Source organism: Cadophora gregata (genome assembly GCF_030347475.1).
Source record: "Cadophora gregata isolate MNR1 chromosome Unknown scaffold_9, whole genome shotgun sequence".
Classification (NCBI taxonomy): Eukaryota; Fungi; Ascomycota; class Leotiomycetes; order Helotiales; family Ploettnerulaceae; genus Cadophora; species Cadophora gregata.
This window is the reverse complement of record NW_026695932.1, coordinates 1405996-1424608: the sequence shown is the minus strand read 5'-3', so window position 1 is coordinate 1424608 and position 18613 is coordinate 1405996. Positions and strand designations below refer to the sequence as shown.

At 32.8% G+C, this 18613-nt stretch overlaps 1 protein-coding gene across 1 annotated transcript; it reads right to left on the bottom strand.

Annotated features, from left to right (window-relative positions):
* Nucleotides 1-2170: 2170 nt before the first annotated feature.
* ONS95_014758 (uncharacterized protein) lies at nt 2171-5369 on the bottom strand. The gene is made up of 5 exons (XM_058508432.1): nt 4523-5369; nt 4253-4469; nt 3879-4201; nt 3463-3821; nt 2171-3401 (listed from the first exon to the last, which is right to left on the bottom strand). Exons 1-5 carry the CDS (start codon nt 4885-4887, stop codon nt 2416-2418), a joined length of 2250 nt encoding a protein of 749 aa, XP_058356119.1. The 5' UTR covers nt 4888-5369; the 3' UTR covers nt 2171-2415.
* Between the last annotated feature and the right edge of the window lie 13244 nt (nt 5370-18613).

Genomic DNA, 18613 nt, shown 5'->3' with positions numbered 1-18613 from the left:
ATTAAGCGTATCGATAATTAAGTAGATACTCTTTAAGCTTAGGTCCTGTAAAATACTTATGAAAATTTCAGATAATATAACTTATGCGTTTATATCTTTAAAGAGGACCTTACTAGTGTTATTGTACTTTTTCTATATATACGAGATAAGTAATAGTTACTAGTCGATAAGTAAGTAGATAAGGCTATAGAGCACGGCCGCTGTATTATTAATACGCGAATCGGTGGCCTAGTAGAAGAAGTACGATAATAATATGGTTGCCTCCTCGTCTCTTAGTGTTATTAAAAGACTTAATTTATTAATAATACTATAAATAAGTATAGTCTTACTTTTACTAGGGTTACCTTTAATCTAGAGCAGCTGGCTCTATTTATTGTCGCGCTATTATTGAAAATCGGGATATTCGAGGATCTATTAGTAAGAGTCTTATAATAGCCCGCTTTTTATATCCTTAATCCGCTTCTTATTCTCGCGGGGATCTATTATCTGTAGGTCTTATATATAGCTTTGACTCTGAGGGTCGGGTGGGTTTTACTTAGTTTCTTATAAAGAGTTATTAGTAGATAGCTAAAGATAAAGTAGTTTATTATATATTTACCTGTTAATAAGTTCTAGATCTCCTTTTTAAGCTATCTAAACGCGTGCTCTTTCCCTTCGCTATAGATAGGTAGTAAATAAATACTAAATATACCTAATAGTAAGTACGCCTTATCTTTAGGGCGTGTTATCTAGCGATTTTCTACTTATAACAATTGTTCCTTGATACTGAACTATAATAGAGGGGCTCCCTTAAGTACTAAGATTAGAATACCTATTACTTCCTAGATCTGACGCCCTAGTATTTCCTTATCTCCTAGTCGCTTACTTTATTAAGAGAAGAATTTAACTGCGCGTGGTATAAGGAGCTCTTAAAGGGTCTAGCCTCGTATAAACTATTTGCTATCTCGGAAAGCAGATTCCTAAGTACACTCGGTAGATATATTACTTGCTTTCTGCTTTACTACTGAAATATCTAATAAATAGACGTAGTATTTAGCTGTATCCTGGTACTAGTGAAATATCGAGTTGAGGGCTTCTATAAGCTCGGCGCTACTTGATTTATTGATATAATATATGTCTACTTAAAAGTATTTCAAGCTATTACCTTTAGCCTATTCTTCGTAGAACCGGATCTTCTTATAGCTAGCCTTTTTCCTGCCGATTCCTTTCTCTAGATCTTTAAATATCGCTTCCTCTGTTCCTTACTTATATGAAAGGATTATGTACTTAGGTATAGTGTTATCGAAGAACTTAGTTAGGCTGAAATTACTATCGCTATTATACTATAGTAGACGCATTCTTTAGCTAGGTTCGAGGATTGTAATAGGGTAGGGTTTCGGATAGTTATTAAGCTATCGAATTAATATAGATATGTAGTGAAGTTAGAGAAAACTTCGTACGGACTTAGCTAAGGGGCAGCCTTATAGTAATACTATTATTATATATCACTGGAAGCACGTAAGACCGGCTAGTCGTGTAACCTCGAATTCTGAACGCTATAGGGATAGGATATTAGAAACTGCTTTCGATTAATTTGATCTTCTCGCTAAAAAGGGAGCTAAGGTAATTAGAGAGTAGATAATAGAAATAGAAACCTAGGATCCTGCATTTACCTTCGACCTGTGGTTCGAGCCTCTGGCCTCGAATGTTAGGTAGTAACTTCGTTAGAAAATAGCTCTACCTTGCTTAGTTTAGTGATTATATACGTGTGCTTAGGCGTAGATATAGCACGTGTGGGTATTATACCCTATTAATATCTCTACTCGCTTTAATCCGAGGTACTGACTCGTGTAATAATCCTGAATAAATCTATACGCTATAGCTGCTATAAGGCTATTAACGATCTCCTGTATATTACGGAGGCTTAGGAACTCGGTAAAGACCTTTCTATACGTTTTAGGGATAATATAAGCTTAGTAGTGCAGCTGTAGTAGAGAGAGTCTATTACGCTATAAAAGGAGACTCCTTATAAATCAGGCGTGGGGCGACGACGCGGATATGATTTTTCCAGTTAGAGGTATTTAAGGTATGCGGGAATGGCCACGGAATATAATTTACGAAAAATAATAAGAGATATTGCGGTATACTTGTATTTTTATAATACTTGAAGTTAATATACCGGTTAAATTTTCCGGCACGTAGGGTTTTCCGCGACGTAGGGATTAACGTTAAGATGTTTGAGAATGGCCACCGAATAGAATTTACTAAACATAATCAGAAGTATTGCGTTCTGCATAGATATAATAATTCTTAAAGTCAATGTACCGGTTCAATTTTCCGGCACGGAGGGTTTTCCGGCACGCAGGGATGGAAGTTACCTTCCCTCTATGTTGCGTAAAATAATCCTATATGCGAGATGATGCAAATGATGCACAATCAGAGCAATATCTCATGCTTACGTGCTGTGTGGCTTAGGAAGTGTACAGAATTGCCCATGACATCCGAGCATCCTTTGTAAGGACACAAGAAGCCACCGTTGGCCAACCGTCTCTGAAGATGCTGAACTCGAACGTGCCTCCCCAGACCATCTTTGCGGGAAAATGGACCCCGTTCACAAAATGGGCAATACAATGTGGACTCTGTACATAGCCTGTTATTCACCGCCTGCATCCCCTGAACTGTGCCACCTCCTTCCTCCTGGAAAATCTTGTCATCATCGTCTGTACCTGTACTAGTATACGAATCTTTTCTTGGAGAATGCCGCTGTGACTGCACTGTTTTGAATTGGCGAGGGGTTTCTTGGCGATGGCAGAGCTGCGCCAGATTATGGACAAGTTGGACTTTTATGTCGAAAACTTGATCCTCATGAAGTCCATCAAGCGGTTGAAAGAGTAGCTTGGCCACCATGGCCCGCTCTTCGAGCTCATACTCGATAGTCGACGGCGTGAGTACTTCTGTATCGGGAAGAATGCCTCGCATCTGGCGATCTACTTCATCTACGTGAACGGTTTCGTGGAACTTGTTGATTGCATTGTCGAGTAACTCATTCCTTAATCTGTTTTTCTTGCAATTGATCTTGCGTTGAGCTTTGTGATGTTTCTTGTACCAATACGTACCCTTGGCCGCCTTGATTGTAGAGTAGCCGTCTTCCTTTATCTTAAGTGCGTAGCTCTTTCGGGCTTCCACCTTCTTCAAGATATATGAATTGTTCAAAATTTCCTTTTTTTGTGTGTCACTCAGCTTATCCGGGGCATCATCATGACGTTCGAGGCGGCCAACAGCTCGAATTAGATCCTCGCGGCGCGTGGTTCCAAGGTAAATGGCTTGACAGTCGGCATCAATAAACGAGGGCATGTAATGTCGTTCATACACGTCCCCACTGTTTCCCATGGCGTGTCTTCTCTCCTCGGGAGTCAATGCTTCTATATCGTTCGCATTTAGTATATTTGTATCGACAGATTTCCTGCAGAAGATCGTTCTCACCATTCAACCCTTTCCCGGATCCTCTTCGCAAGTCATACCATTGGAGCCGTTTCCTGAAACAACAGGTGCGGCCAAGACGGACGAAGTAGTATCGGTGCTTTGCGTATGGAAATGACTTCGTCTTCGATATTTCGACTTTGGTTGGCGTATGCTCGACGTCACGGAAAATAGGTCGTTTTGCCCAGTCGTCGTCCCATTTCAACCGGATACGATCTGTTCCTTTCGGAACAACAAGATCGTAGATCTGTCGTAGTGATGTGAATTTATTCTTGAATGCATTGTCTGCGATAGCCAAAGCCACAATGAATATGACTGGGCAGCAAATTATACTTTCATCGTCGCGGAACGTGAACTTTTTCCTATATAAGATCAGACTATTCAAGCAAGCATCAGAAGGAAAAGTGATATGCACTTACGGTTTCTTCTTTCCACCTGACCGCTTGATGTGTTGAAGGTTAAGAATGAGCCGTACAGCAGGCCGCCGTCCTTTCATCAGGGGAGGGAAGACATGAAACTCAATATCTTCGTACAAGAGTGGTATCTTCCCGACCAAAGCGGCCGGCCTAGTAGACGTACAGCCAGCGAAAATGTTAATCGGAGACTCCTGCACTCGGAGTCGTTCATGAGGATATTTCTCTTGATCACGAACCCAAAGACCGTTTTGAAGAACACATAAGTCCTCTACGTACAGGGCAGACTTTTCTTTTTCCGAATCATCGAGACCGAGTGTAGGAATCCACTATAAACTTATCAGCATAGGAAATTATCCTTAGCAAGACTAGTAACAAACATTCCGGAGGTCTAGCAGAATCCCCTCATCCATGTAGCGCTTTGCTGTGCGCTGGTAGTTCATGCTGAGTACGTGCCAGTACGTGGACATGGTTCCCTGCCTCTTGATACGCGAATTCTTCCTTTTCTTCCGCCAGACAAGAAACGTCTTGAAGTCTTCCGCGGTTGCACCTTTGAGAGCAGCCACCGGATCTCCCTTCCTTATTTTCTTGCAATGCCTAAAATGCCGCTATTAGCAAGTATATAATGTTAAACGACAATAGCTACCTACAGTTTCCACATCTGCTCTTCTCTTTTCATCATCGCCTTTGTGTCGTCGCAGGGGTTTGCTAGATTTGGGCCGGCGACTACGAACTCGGCCCTGATCTTCCGATAATGCTCGGCTTCTGAATCGAGGCAACGATTGGAGCTGTAGCCAGAGTCAGACTCAGAGTCGGAATCGGAGTCAGTATCAGAGCCGGCGCTGGAGTGGTTAGCATCAGAAATAGGCACCTTCTGCCTTTTCTTGGCCTGCAGTTTGATTGCTTGAGGATTCTCAGCACTAGATAAATCCAACGGAGGGGATTTATGACGGCCATGGTAAAGAGTCCTACGCTGGGCGTGACGTCGAGGCAGCTTTTGTGGTGGAAGAGACATGCTGTCACTTGGTGGTAATACCAAGGATACAACGAGGATTGTTGATTATTGCAACGTCAGACTTCTCAGATGGTCAAGGACGATATCGTCCTTGGAAGACGATTGTTCACAACGTTGGAAGGAGTTGATCCTAAAGTGTGCTGCCCTATACTCCCTGTACCACTTCGTCTCCTTGGCAGCTTTGAGTGTGGGGTAGTGGTGTTTAAGGAATTGGAGGCACCTGTTACGGTGTGCAACCAGTCTGGCGATACGTCGATCCTGCAAGTTCATAAATCCTCGATTGGTAGTTTAGAAATGTATAAAGGTATGGGAACTGGAATGGAGGACGAAGAGATCGATGGTAAAGAGGCAATGAGTAAGAGGGTAATAGGAGAAAAAGGACGGCGAGACCGATAATTTAAATGCATCCTCAAAAGGGTGTTAGGGCCCTTCATGTGGTAACCCTCTGTCGTGGTCAACCCTCACTGTACTGATGGTCATGGTTATTGACTTGGAATAGGCGAGGGTAAAATGTCGGGTTGGAAGGTGCTTAAGGCGGCGTGTGGGCTAATGCGCTAGAGCTCGTAGCTCGATGCTCGAGCGCCCAAGCGAGGTGGAAAGGGTAAGTAAAACAGCGACCACACTACCCCAGAAACGGGGATAGAATCACCAACATCTCAATACTAATAATAATAATAATAATAATAATAATAATAATAATAATAATAATAATAATAATAATAATAATAATAATAATAATAATAATAATAATAATAATAATAATAATAATAATAATAATAATAATAATAATAATAATAATAATAATAATAATAATAATAATAATAATAATAATAATAATAATAATAATAATAATAATAATAATAATAATAATAATAATAATAATAATAATAATAATAATAATAATAATAATAATAATAATAATAATAATAATAATAATAATAATAATAATAATAATAATAATAATAATAATAATAATAATAATAATAATAATAATAATAATAATAATAATAATAATAATAATAATAATAATAATAATAATAATAATGATAATGATAATGATAATAACGATAATAACGATAATAATAATGATAATAACGATAATAATAATCCTAATAATAATAGTAATATTATTAATAGTAATATAACAACAAGAAGTATAATAAATAATAACAGTTATATAACTACACGTGCTCGAAACTACCCTACTTTTATATGTAATACAGAGCAAATATTAATAACAGAATTCGACTCTAATAATATATATAACCCTACTATAGACTTAGCACTAACTGTAAATATTAATAATGAACCTAATACATATAAACAAGCTATAAATAGTCCTTATAAAGATAATTAGCTTATATCTATGAAATTAGAGCTAGAAGAACTAGAATTACAAAAAACGTGGGACTTAGTTAAATTACTATCTAATAAAACTTATTTAAGAGGCAGGTGGGTATATAAAATAAAAACAGACTTAAATAATAATATAATTAAAATTAAGTCTAGGTAGGTTGTAAAAGGCTTTAAGCAAATATTAGGTCTAGACTATTTAGAGACTTTCTCGGCTACGTGTAGACCTGAATCTTATAGGCTAATATTTATAATAGCAATATCTAATAAGTGGAAATTATTATAATACGATATAAAAAACGCTTTTGTACACGCTAATATTGATACTGATATATATGTAGAATAACCGATAGGCTTAGAAAGATATTATAATAATAATAATATAATAGACTAATTACGATAGGCGAGTTACATAGTGTAAAGGTAGTAGTAACCACTTCTTTACTATACCTGATTAGGAAGAGTCTAGAGCTCGGCAAAGCTCGGTAAGACTCAGTGGAGCTCGGTTAACTCTGAAGGGGTTTACTGATAGTTACCCACTTAGTTATACGCAAAGGGAAATAGCTCTACGCTACTACAGGAGTTTACGTTAAGTTTTACGTTAAATGTAATTAGTCCTAATCGGGAATAGCCCGGGGAATTTGTTTATATAGGCTCAAGCGCCCTCCACGGAATCAAGGGCTCCTCAGCTTGATATTCGCGCTAATAGAGAGGTTATCACCTGATCTGTGGTTATTTCGCTCACGTGCTAGCTAACGCTAAACCGTGCTATTACACATAGGTAAGGCTGACGTCGTAAGGCTGCGAGGCTAGAGTTATATAGTGAACCTAGGACTAGCCTAGTTCACTAGCAGCTATATCTTCCTTACTTATTCTTAAAGCTCCTTAAGAACCTCTTTCTCTTACTATCTTTTCTACTTTATATTATAGCTACTAATAAACCTTTATTATACTATTATATTAGAAAAGACTAACCTTACTTATAAAAGTCTTAATATCTACTTTTACTAAATTCCTTAAGTACTTTTTAAGTGTAATCGAGTTATATCTTTAGCTCTCTTTTTTCTACTTTACCTCTTATACCTTATTATTTCCTTAAGTACTTTCTAAGTGTAATCGAGTTGTATTTATAACTTAAGTACTACTTTTTATTTTTTACTTTTACACTTACCTTTCCTTATAAGTAGTTTTAATCTTTTCTAGAAAAGTAATAGAATATAATATAGCGTTCTTCCTATAGTTAAACTTACTACTTCCTTAATACTAAGGGAAAGAAATCCGCCTTTACCCTCTTCTCTTTTATATATTACCTCTTATAAATATAATAGTAGAGAGAAGAATAATATTATTCTCTTAACCTCTTATAGTAATACTATATCTCCTAAAGAGAATAATCCTTAAGACTAATAGGACTACTCCTAAGAAGAATATACTACTCTTATACTAATAGTTAGAGCTATAAAGAGCTCTAAGGAACTTCAGAAACTAGCTAAGTATTAAGAGAAGTAAGATAAAAGCTTCTATAAGATACTAGAAATACTTAAGAACTTAATTTCTAAGTCTAAGAAGCTTAAGTTGTTAAGCTCTTAATAATAAGCTCTTAACTTAGGGGATAGCGATAACTCTAATAATAGTAGATTATCCGGAGATAACTAAGATAATACCCCTTAAGTACTAGTAGAACTTACCCTTATTTACTAAAGACGCTATAAGAAACTCTTATTTAAACTATATATATCGTGTACTATAGGGAGGAGCTTCATATAGTATGAAAGTCTTGATTTATTAAGGTATTCTAGAGCTCCCCTATAAGGGGAAGCTCTAGGAGTTTTAGTTATATAAGCAGCCTCTAGTTGATTAGAGCGCCTTAGGGAGTGCCTCAGGTGCGCTAAGTACATGATATACCCTCTCACTTAGCTTTATAATAGTAAGCGAAGCGATATAAATAGTACAGATAATACTACCTAAACTATAATAAGAGTTAATACTAACTAATAGCGTTAGGTCTTAAGCGCCTAGTAGCTTTAAGTATATAAAGTAAGTAAGTTCCTCTAAACGCTCTTTCCTTAAATAATAACTTCGATATAATATTAGTAAATATAGCTAAAAGCTCCTATACCTCCTATACTTCACGCGCCTTTAACCTTACTACTACTCGCGTAATAAAGAAGAAAACTATAAGTTATTTATTTAAAGATTCCGATATAGTTAGCGTTATAAGGAATTATTAAAACTACACTAATACCTTATAAAATAGGCCTATAGCTACTATACCTCCCTCACTGCCGCCTCCCTACTACTACTACTACTACTACTACTACTACTACTACTACTACTACTACTACTACTATTACTACTACTACTAACTCCCGCTCACTGCCCCGCTATAGTAGAAGCTATCTATACCGTGCCTTATAACTACTATATTCGCAGTAGTTTACAGGGTACGCTAAGCGACCCTTGTCATGATAAAGAGATAGCTTTATACTATTTTTATTATTATAAAAATAATAAATCGAGTTATATTACTACCCTTGCCCGCGCTACTAAACTTTTCGCTAGCTACTTAGTAGCCTAGGCCCTCCTAAAGAGTATATATATAAGTGTTTCCTTATATTATAGTATTAAAACAACGAAGTATTAAGGTATTAATATTGAAGTATTAAGCGAGGCTAACTCTATAATATATATAAGCTCTTATAGTCCGCCGGGCCGCTATTCGAAAGGCCTTAGAAGCTAAGGAAAATAAGGATAAGGATAAGGATAAGATCTATACCGCTATCTATAAGTTATAATAGTAGTCTTATAGGTTTTAGACGTTATCTAACTATTAATATTAGCTACTACCCCTACCTCTGCCTCTACTTTCCGTAGAGAAACTACTATTCCTTCCCCTTACTCTATTTTTAACACTATAAGAATAGGCTCTGGCTTTATAAGAGCTACTATTATCGCCTCCGCGGCGCGTTTAGCTTTACGTGCCTCTACTTTAGTAGAGGTTAATATTATAACCGGCGCTACTTAGTAGTTAATTAACCTCCTCCTCCTTCCTTAGTAAGTAGTATAAGCTTTATAACCTTTAAGTAGTAGCTTAGGAATATTACCTCTTTATTATTATAGTTTAAGCTAACGTGTTAGTATAGCTTTATAACTCAGAAGTTGTAGCTTAAGATTAGGTCTCTTACTCTTCGCGTTATTTTAGTATAGCTTTATAACTCTAAAGTAATAGCTTAGGATTAAGTCTTATAATTCTACTTCTTCTCTCCTCTCTAATAGTATTTAAAAACTATAAATATAAAGTAAAGGAAACATAATAAAAGAAAGTATCTATATAAACTATATAACTTAAGCGAGCTTCTTAATATTAGCTTAAGAGTCTTAAAGGTTTAAAAGAGTAATAAATACTTTAAACTTCTGCTTTAGTAGGTTTTTAGTTAAGCTATCAGCTAGTATATTATTTATTAGGAGATATATCACCTGAAAACTCCCTTTTTTATACTCTTATTATAGTTATATATTCTATATATCGACGTGCCGAAGCTTTATCGAGATACGCTAGTTCTCTTTAACTATTAGCTAAATCGTCTGTTTATTATTATAGAATATATTCTATAGAGCTCCTATATTAAGCCTTAGCTCTTTAAAGAACCTTTAAAGCGCTATTACCTCCTTAGCTGTTTATTCTATACTAAGAAGCTCTGCCTTAGTTATTAAGGTAGTAATAGTATCTTATTAGAAGGCTTTCTAAATAATAGCTCCTCTAAATAGTATAATAAGGAATCCTTAGGAGGAATAGCGCGATTCAGCGTTATTAGTAAATAACGCGTCTAAGGTAATAAGAAGGTATATCTCTCTATCTTCCTAACTCTAAATAATAGCTAAGAATCTTAAGCTAAATAAATATTATATAGCCTAATTAACTACTACTAAGTATAGCGCGCTTAGGTTAGTTAAGAAGTACGATAGTTAAGAGGCTATAAAGGCGATATCTAGCCGGAGTATAATAGCTATATATAGTACTAACTTAACCTTCTCTTAATATTCCTTAATTTACTTAAAAGTTACTATACTAAGGTTCTTAATTAGCTTATAGTATAAGAGAGGTATACTAAAGCACTTCCTATTTACTATATTAAACTTCTAAGCTATCTTCTTAATATAGATATTATATAGGAGAGATACTATTTTCTTTTCCCTATTTCGTACTACTTGTACTCTTAAGAACTATTCTATATCTCTTAAGACTATTAGCTCGTACGCCTCGTGTAGTCTATCTATAATTATCTAGCTCTCTTTAGTGTATCTAATATAATATAAGACCTGAATATCGTCGATATAAAACACTATAAAGATAGTCTTATACTAGTTTATAAAGATATATAGCTCCTCCGCGAGTAAAGATAAGTCTAGCTTACTAAGTATCTTAGTAAAGTCGCTATATTAGAGTATAAGTAAGTCTCTTAAGCTATAGAGCGCTTAGTTAATTTCTACTACTATTCTTAGTCTTTTCTAGCCTTCCGGAGGGAAATATAAGATTAAGGCGCTCCTCTTATCTCTCTTTATATTAATAAAGGCGTTAATTATATTAAATTACTTTATTTCTAAGTCGAATTAAGCTACTAGTACTATTATAACTTAGAACAACTTTACTATAAGTATAGCCGCGTAAATTAAAAATATTATAGAGTTATCTTATATATTACCTTATATTATAATCTGAGACTTATAACACTTAAGCTATCCTATAGAATCTACCTTATAAGTAAATACCTACTTTAAGAGAATTAGTAAGATAGCTACGTCTTCCCTAGGAATCAGTCTCTAATAGTCTTAAGCTTCTAAGTTTAATATCTCCCTTTCCGCGTTAGCCTTAAACTACTTACTATATAAGTAACTCTTTAGTTCCCTCTAGTTCTTAAGTAGCTTTAGGAGCTTCCCTTAATATTAGTTTTATAAGTTAGAGGCTCCTGCTTCTACTCGGATATCTAATATAGCGCTTAAAACTACTATGTAAAGTATAATAGTATTATAGCTATTAGCTCGCGTTAGAGTCTTACTATAGAAGGTTATAGTAAACTCTTAAAGACACGAGTAGCTATCTTATCTTAGAGCTACTACTATAGAGTAATAGCTGCGTATAGTAAGCTTTTTATATTCTCTCTAAGCTTCCTATATTACCTGGATTTAATTATACTCTATTACTTATTATTATTAGTAGCTATTTCTAACTACTTATAGAAACTTAGTCCCTATTACTTTAGGAGAAGCTTCTAGAAGCTTAGTAACTTATTACTTAAGGTCTTATAGCTATTAGCTAGGTAATACGACTTAAAAGTATATTTATTAGCGCGCCTCCTTAATACCTAGACCGGTATTATTACTACTTATAGTATCTCTCCGGTGCTAAGGTAAGAGATAATTAGTCTTTATAGCTTTAGTATCTCTTAGGGCGCCTTAACTTAATCTCTTATAGAGAGTTAGATCTCTATTACTATTAGTGATATTATTATTATAAAGAACTATATTATTACTCTCTACTCCCGAGGTCTAACTCTTATAGGGAGGTAATTCAGAGGTCTAAGGGAGCTCTAGCGAGTCGACCTCTATCGGTTCTTATACCTCTAGTACTACCCCTGAGCTTCGTAAAAGCTCTACTAGAGTAGTATCTATTAGTTCTAGTACCTCCTTTATAACTAGTATAGTAATCTTAATACTAATATTAGCCTTAACTATAGCTTTATTTAGTTTAGCTATATATTCCACTATAACTACGTTAGTAATATTACTAATACTATACTCTACGTCTAGAGTAATAATATTCTTTTCCAGGTTCTTAATAAGCTCCCTTAGAGTAGAAGTAAGTTAGCTAACCTTTCTCTCTTCCTTAGGGGAATAGAATATTATCTTATTAAACTATATATTACGCGTAATTACTATATAGTGTAGCTAAAGCACCTAGATCCTATATAAGTTAGAAGTAATATAACTAACTAAGTATCTAACGTGCGCTTTAAGGCTAACTTTAAAGCTTCTATAACTCTTTCCAGCTTCTTTATTAGTTATAACTAGATATATACACGCCTTATATATATATACTCTACTTTAGTTAAGTCTTAGGTCTATTAAGAGCTTCTTTACTATTAGTAGATTATACTACTGAAAGTAGTTCTAAAATTATTCTTAGAGTACTTAGTTAGGACTCCTTATCTCTTAGTATACAAGAGAACTTATATTATAAAAGTAGATTACTATATAATATACCTCTAAGTAAAGCTTCTTTAGCAGGTTCGCCTAAACACGTATTTTAATAGATTTATTAATAATCTTTTATCTTATACGCTCAGCACTACCTATAGGTTCCTTAGTATATAATAGAAGATTCTCTACCTCTATCCCTTCTCTCGTAGTCTATTTCTCGTACCTTAACATACTTTAAATAGCTATAACTAAGGTATTATTATTATACCGAATAATATAAACTAATAATCTATATTAACACTTAGTCTAATACTCGAAGTTCTCTAAGACTAATATAATATAGCTAGCTAACTTACTTAGTAATATATAGCTAAAGAGCTTCCTATTATACTCGTCCTTAATAATAAGTAGCTAGTAAGTACTATTATAACTTATATTAAAATTAAATAAATCCTAGAGAATTCAGTAGAATAGCCTAGCTGCCTTATTCTCTAACTCCTGTTTTAATATAACGTTTCTAGCGTATATAATATCGTAGTCTTTATACTATATTCTCGATACTCTATTGAATTATATACCTCTCCCTGCTTTAAGTAGCACCTATAGAGTACTCTCTTTTAAATAGCTAGTACGTAAGTGCTATAGTTACGAAGTTATAAAACGCTCTTTAAGTAATTAACTTAATAGTTAGAAACCTTACCTATTTAAGCTACGACTTAGAGTCAGGTATATTATAATAAGTGTATATATTAAGGTCACTAGGTTATAAGAGCGATAAGAGTATCTAAAAGGCTTATATTTAAAGAAAGTTAAGTTAAACTTTTAAACTAGCTATCTAATAATTATACTTATCTGAACTTCCTTATACTATAAAGTAGTATCTTTCCCTAAGTACTATAGCCTAGTATCTTTTAGTAACACCTCTAAGATAATATTAATATAGAAATCACAGACTATAGCGATATTATTAAGTAATAGGTCTTAAGTATTCGAGCTATTTAGCTTAGCTAAAGAGTTCTTAAATACTTGCTTTCTCCTACTAATAACTGGAATTCGTTATATACTAGCTTCTACGTAATTATTATTAGTAGATCACTTAAAGGAGCTTAGAACTAGCTTACTCTTATAGTTTACTAAGTACTAAGCACTATAGTTATTTACTAAAGTACTCTCTAATAGTATATAAGAGATATTAATAAAGTCTGTAGCGTAGATTCTAAGTATCTCTTTAAAGTCTAAAAGCTTTAAATTAATAGTAGCTACGTTAATATTTCTAGGGTACTTTCCTTTAGTATACTAAGATAATAAGTCTTAGTCTTTATTAGATTTTTTTCTAGTGATCTATATAACTAGAATAGTAGCTTAACTTTTCTTTAAGATCTCTTAGCGTAGTTCTATATACTTAGGCGTCTAAGCTACCTTATAAATCCTCTTAATTTATTTATTATTTAGATAGAATCTTATACTATTAGCTTAAAAGCTATCGTAAGTAAACCGGAGCTTCTAGTACTTAATTAGAGAGTACTAATATCTAATTCCGTAAGGGCAGTTAGTCTTCTTATTTCCTTAATTTAAATAGGAGCGATTCTAAGAGCTTCCGGAATAGTCTTACGAGCCTCTTATATTAGAATAACTACTTAGTATTAGTATAGTGTAGAAACTATTAGCTCTTTTACCTCTATTCTAGTAGTGCTCTTCTATATTCGCTGTAAACGCTAGACTATACTCCTCTAGCGTTATACTATATTAACGTCCTAGAGTGTTATCTCTTATAATATTAGTAAGTGCTTAAGCGGCTTAAGTTTCTAACTAAACTAATACTATATTTAGAAAAGCTTATATACTACGTACTCCTTATATATTAGGAATATTATATATTCTCGTAAGATAGAAGTTCTTTACTATAGCTTATACTATATACGAGATTTAATTCACGACTTCTTATCTTAATATATTAATAAGCTAAGTGTATTAGTATAATCCGAAATAATAGAGGTTAGTACTGCTACATCTAAAAGTACTATATCACGCTTAATAGACCTGACTAGTGCTTATAGTCCTACGGCGCCCTTAGTAGTATTATTATTAATTACGTTAGTTAGAATAGATTAGCTAATAGTACTATTTATCTAGTTAAAGAAGTTCTAAATACAGTTATTAAGCGCTATCTATTTAGCTAAATTATTCGAGTACTCTCTTATTCGAGCTTCCTAGAGTACTTTAATATCTTTAAACTTAGCTTTTAAGGGCTTACTTATAGATACTAGCAATTCTATTATACTCTCTCTTTCCTTAGTAGTAGTAGTGTTCTATTTTATTAATAAATCTAAGTTAACTTATATTAATAATACTATCTACTTACTAAGGCGACTATTTATCTCCTCTTATATAAAATTATTAATACTAAGGAGATTCAGTTATTACTTAATAATATTTCTAATATTATTAGTATTAAAGTTAATGAATCTCTAGATTCCTTTAAGTTTAGTATAGTACTAGAAGGTTATCTACTACTAAAGCTACTACTTTCTCTGATTAAAAGTATCGCCCTTATATTTAATTAACTTATCTTAAAGGTATATTAATATATTAGAGAGGCTTTCTATAGAACTAATAGTATCGAGAGTATTTCGGGAAGTTCGGAGAGGTATTTAAAGGAGTTCTTTAAGTAGTAGTATAAGTATCTCTATATATCACTTATAACTCTACTTATATTACGTAGTATACTTGTATAGTAGCTTAAATAAGCGAATATAGCTCTTAACTATCGTGTACTATAGGGAGGAGCTTTATATAGTATAAAAGTCTTAATTTATTAAGGTATTCTAGAGCTTCCCTATAAGGGGAAGCTCTAGGAGTTCTAGTTATATAAGTAGCCTCTAGTTGGCTGGAGCGCCTTAGGGAGTGCCTCAGGTGCGCCAGGTGCACGACAACATATTAAAAAGTTCTCTAGTACTTCTAATAGCTTAGAATAATATACTTAGTCTGCTTCTATAACTAGTAAGCTAGATATTAATACTAACTACTACCTAAGTAAGAGGGCTTAACGAGCTATAGTATATAACTACACTAAGAGCAATACTTAGAGTTACCTATTCCCTTACTTTAAAGTCGGTACTATAGACCCTTTTATAAACGCTAAGGAAATACTTAGTTACTTTAGTAGTATCTATAGTAACGCCTTTAAGTAATAAAACACTAAGACTACTTTAAATAAGCTCTAAATAGTAGCTAGTAAGTTATTTACTAAGTACTACTTAAAGTTCTTAAAGCTTATTTAGGATACTTATATCTTATTTACTAAGAGCCTTATTACTTACTTCTATAATTCCTTATACTTAGCTCTTAAGGATCAGGTAATCTATAAGTTCACTTTTAATAAAAGTTTCTAAGACTTTATATTTATAGTAGATTTCTTAGATAAAGAGGTACACTAAACTTAGGAATAATATTAGTAGATTATAATAACTACTTAAGCTCCTATATTAGTAGTTTACTTCTTAACCTCTACTTTCCTAAAAAGAGGCTTAGTTACTTTTCTGCTCTCTAATAGTGTTCTTATCCTTACTACTCTAACCTTAGTAGTAGCTACTTTAAAAGCGATCCTTCCTTCTTCTAAAGTAGTTATATATTATAACTATAAGAAAACAAGCTATATTACTAAGAACTACTTAAAGCCTTATATAATAATAGTTACAGAAGTTAAGGTATTAAAGAAGTACTTTAGTACTAGTCTCTTCTCTAATAAGAAAGTTAATAACTTAAAGGAAATTCTTTTAGACTCAGAAAACTTAGAACCTTAAGAGAAGACTTTTTCTTAAGGTAGATACTTAATCTTAAGGAGATTAATATATATTAGTTAATAGGTAGTAGAAGTTTTACTATCTCTTATATACTATTTTATAATAGTATTAGAATTATATTACTTATACTTTCTAATTCTAAAGTAAGTAGTTTCGCCTTTATTAATACTCGCTTTACTAAAGACCTTATAAGGAAATTTAGTATAAAACTTACTCCTTTACTTAACTTTATATAAGTAAAAGGCTATAATAGATAAGCTAATAATATCGCTTCTTATATAATCCTTCTAAATATTCTAATCGACTAACGCGTATAGAAGGAGATCCTATTTATTCTCTTAGATCTTAGGAATCACAAGATTATTTTAGAATAGACCTAGATAGCTTATTTTAACGTCTAATTAAATATAAAGGACTATTATCTTATCTAGCTATATAATAAGGATATCCCTATAGTTCTCCCTTATTTAATTCACCTCTCCTAAGATACTCTATAGCTATTAGACTTATCGTAGATATAAGCAACTGATTAATAAGATATATTCTAACGCTAAGTAGCTATAAATACGAAAGACACTCTAAGACTCTCTCCTTACTAAACTATAGTTTAGATAGTAGAGGATATAAGAGGATCTACTCCTATAAATATACTACTTACTAAATCTTAATACCTCTCCCTTTCTTCTTAAAGATATTATACAATAAAGCGAGAAGTTTAGAAAGAATACTATTAGTTAGAAAAAGAATAAGATTAATAATACTAGGAAAATTAGAGAACTATCCGAGCGCCCTCTGCCTTAACTTATAATAGCTAAGTATAGGACTTAATTAAATAGATAGAAAAAGAACTATATAACTTTACTTTATATGAACCTCCTATTATAATTCCGAAAGATATAGTATCCTCTTACTAGTACTCTACTAAGAGAAGGAAAACCCCCTTAAAGATAGATATCGCTGAGATTAATACTATAGTATTCTATTATATCCTACGACTCCTTAGATCAGAATTCTTTATAGTAATACTAAACGAAATTAATAAGGTAATCAACTAAGTAACTTAGAAAGCTAAGTTATAAAGTTCCTCTAAACCTAAGGAATCTTATAAGGATATCTTAAAAAAGAAGCTCTCTTACTAATATAAAGAGTTCACTAGCGCCTTCTTAAAAATAACTACTAACTCTTTACTAAACCTTATCTTAGGCTTAGACTATAAGATCGAACTAAAAAAGGATATTAACTATAGATACGGCCTCTTATACTAGTAGAGTAAGGCGGAGCTCTAAGTAATAAAGAAATACTTAGAGGAGAATCTAGATAAGAGCTTTATTATCTTAAGCTACGCTCTATTTACTTATCCGACTCTTTTTATAAAGAAACCTAATAAGAGCTTACGATTTTATATTAACTACTAAAAGTTGAACGAGATTACTTAGAAAGATAAGTATCCTCTACTCCTTATTAATAAAGTATTTACTCGGTTAAGATAAGCTAAAATTTTTACTAAGATTAATATCTAAAGCGCTTTCCACTAGATCTATATAGACTCTATATCTAAGGAATATACTACCTTCTACACTTAGTATAAGAGTTATAAGTATAAGGTAATACTATTTAGTTTAATAAATAGTCCGGCTATATTCTAGCAGTATATAAATAATATACTCTTCGACTACTTAGATAATTTCTATACTATATACTTAGATAATATTATTATCTACTCGAACGACCCTTTAGAACATAAGGTATATATTAAGAAAGTCTTATAACACTTATAATAGTATAAGCTCCTTACTAATATTTAGAAGAGCGAATTCTATATTAAGAAAATTAAGTTCCTTAGCTTCTATATTACTATTAAAAGAATTAAGATTAACCCTAAGGCGATAATATATATAAATAATTAAGAATCCCTTATAATAGTTTAAGGTATTTAGTTATTCCTAGGGTTCTATAACTTCTACTAGAAATTTATCCTTAATTATAGTAAAGTTACTAAACCTCTAATAGAACTTACTAAGGCCTTAGTCTTATTTAAGATAACACTTACCTAGCTAGCTACATTCTAAGCTTTAAAGGAGGCTATTCTATCTCTTACTTACCTTAAGTATTATAATATATCATATGAAACACGGATCAAGACTAATACCTTAGATAAAGTAATCTTAAGAGTATTATCGTAAAAGTACAGCGATAATTAGTACTTAGTTATATTCTTATCTAAGATAATAAACCTTACTAAACTTAACTATAATATCTATAATAAGGAAATACTTACTATTATATATTCCTTTACTTACTAGAGAGCGAAACTAGTATTATAAATAGAACACTAATATTTCTAGGTATTCTCAGATTATAAAGCACTAGAA

Bases quoted from the DNA above. Each gene is read 5' to 3' on its own strand.
- ONS95_014758 (XM_058508432.1), bottom strand. From the start codon at position 4,887: ATGTCTCTTCCACCACAAAAGCTGCCTCGACGTCACGCCCAGCGTAGG. The intron at 3,822-3,878 runs GTAAGTGCATAT...GATCTTATATAG, and splicing joins TCAGGTGGAAAGAAGAAACC to GAAAAAGTTCACGTTCCGCG. The intron at 3,402-3,462 runs GTGAGAACGATC...CGAACGATATAG, and splicing joins ATCCGGGAAAGGGTTGAATG to AAGCATTGACTCCCGAGGAG.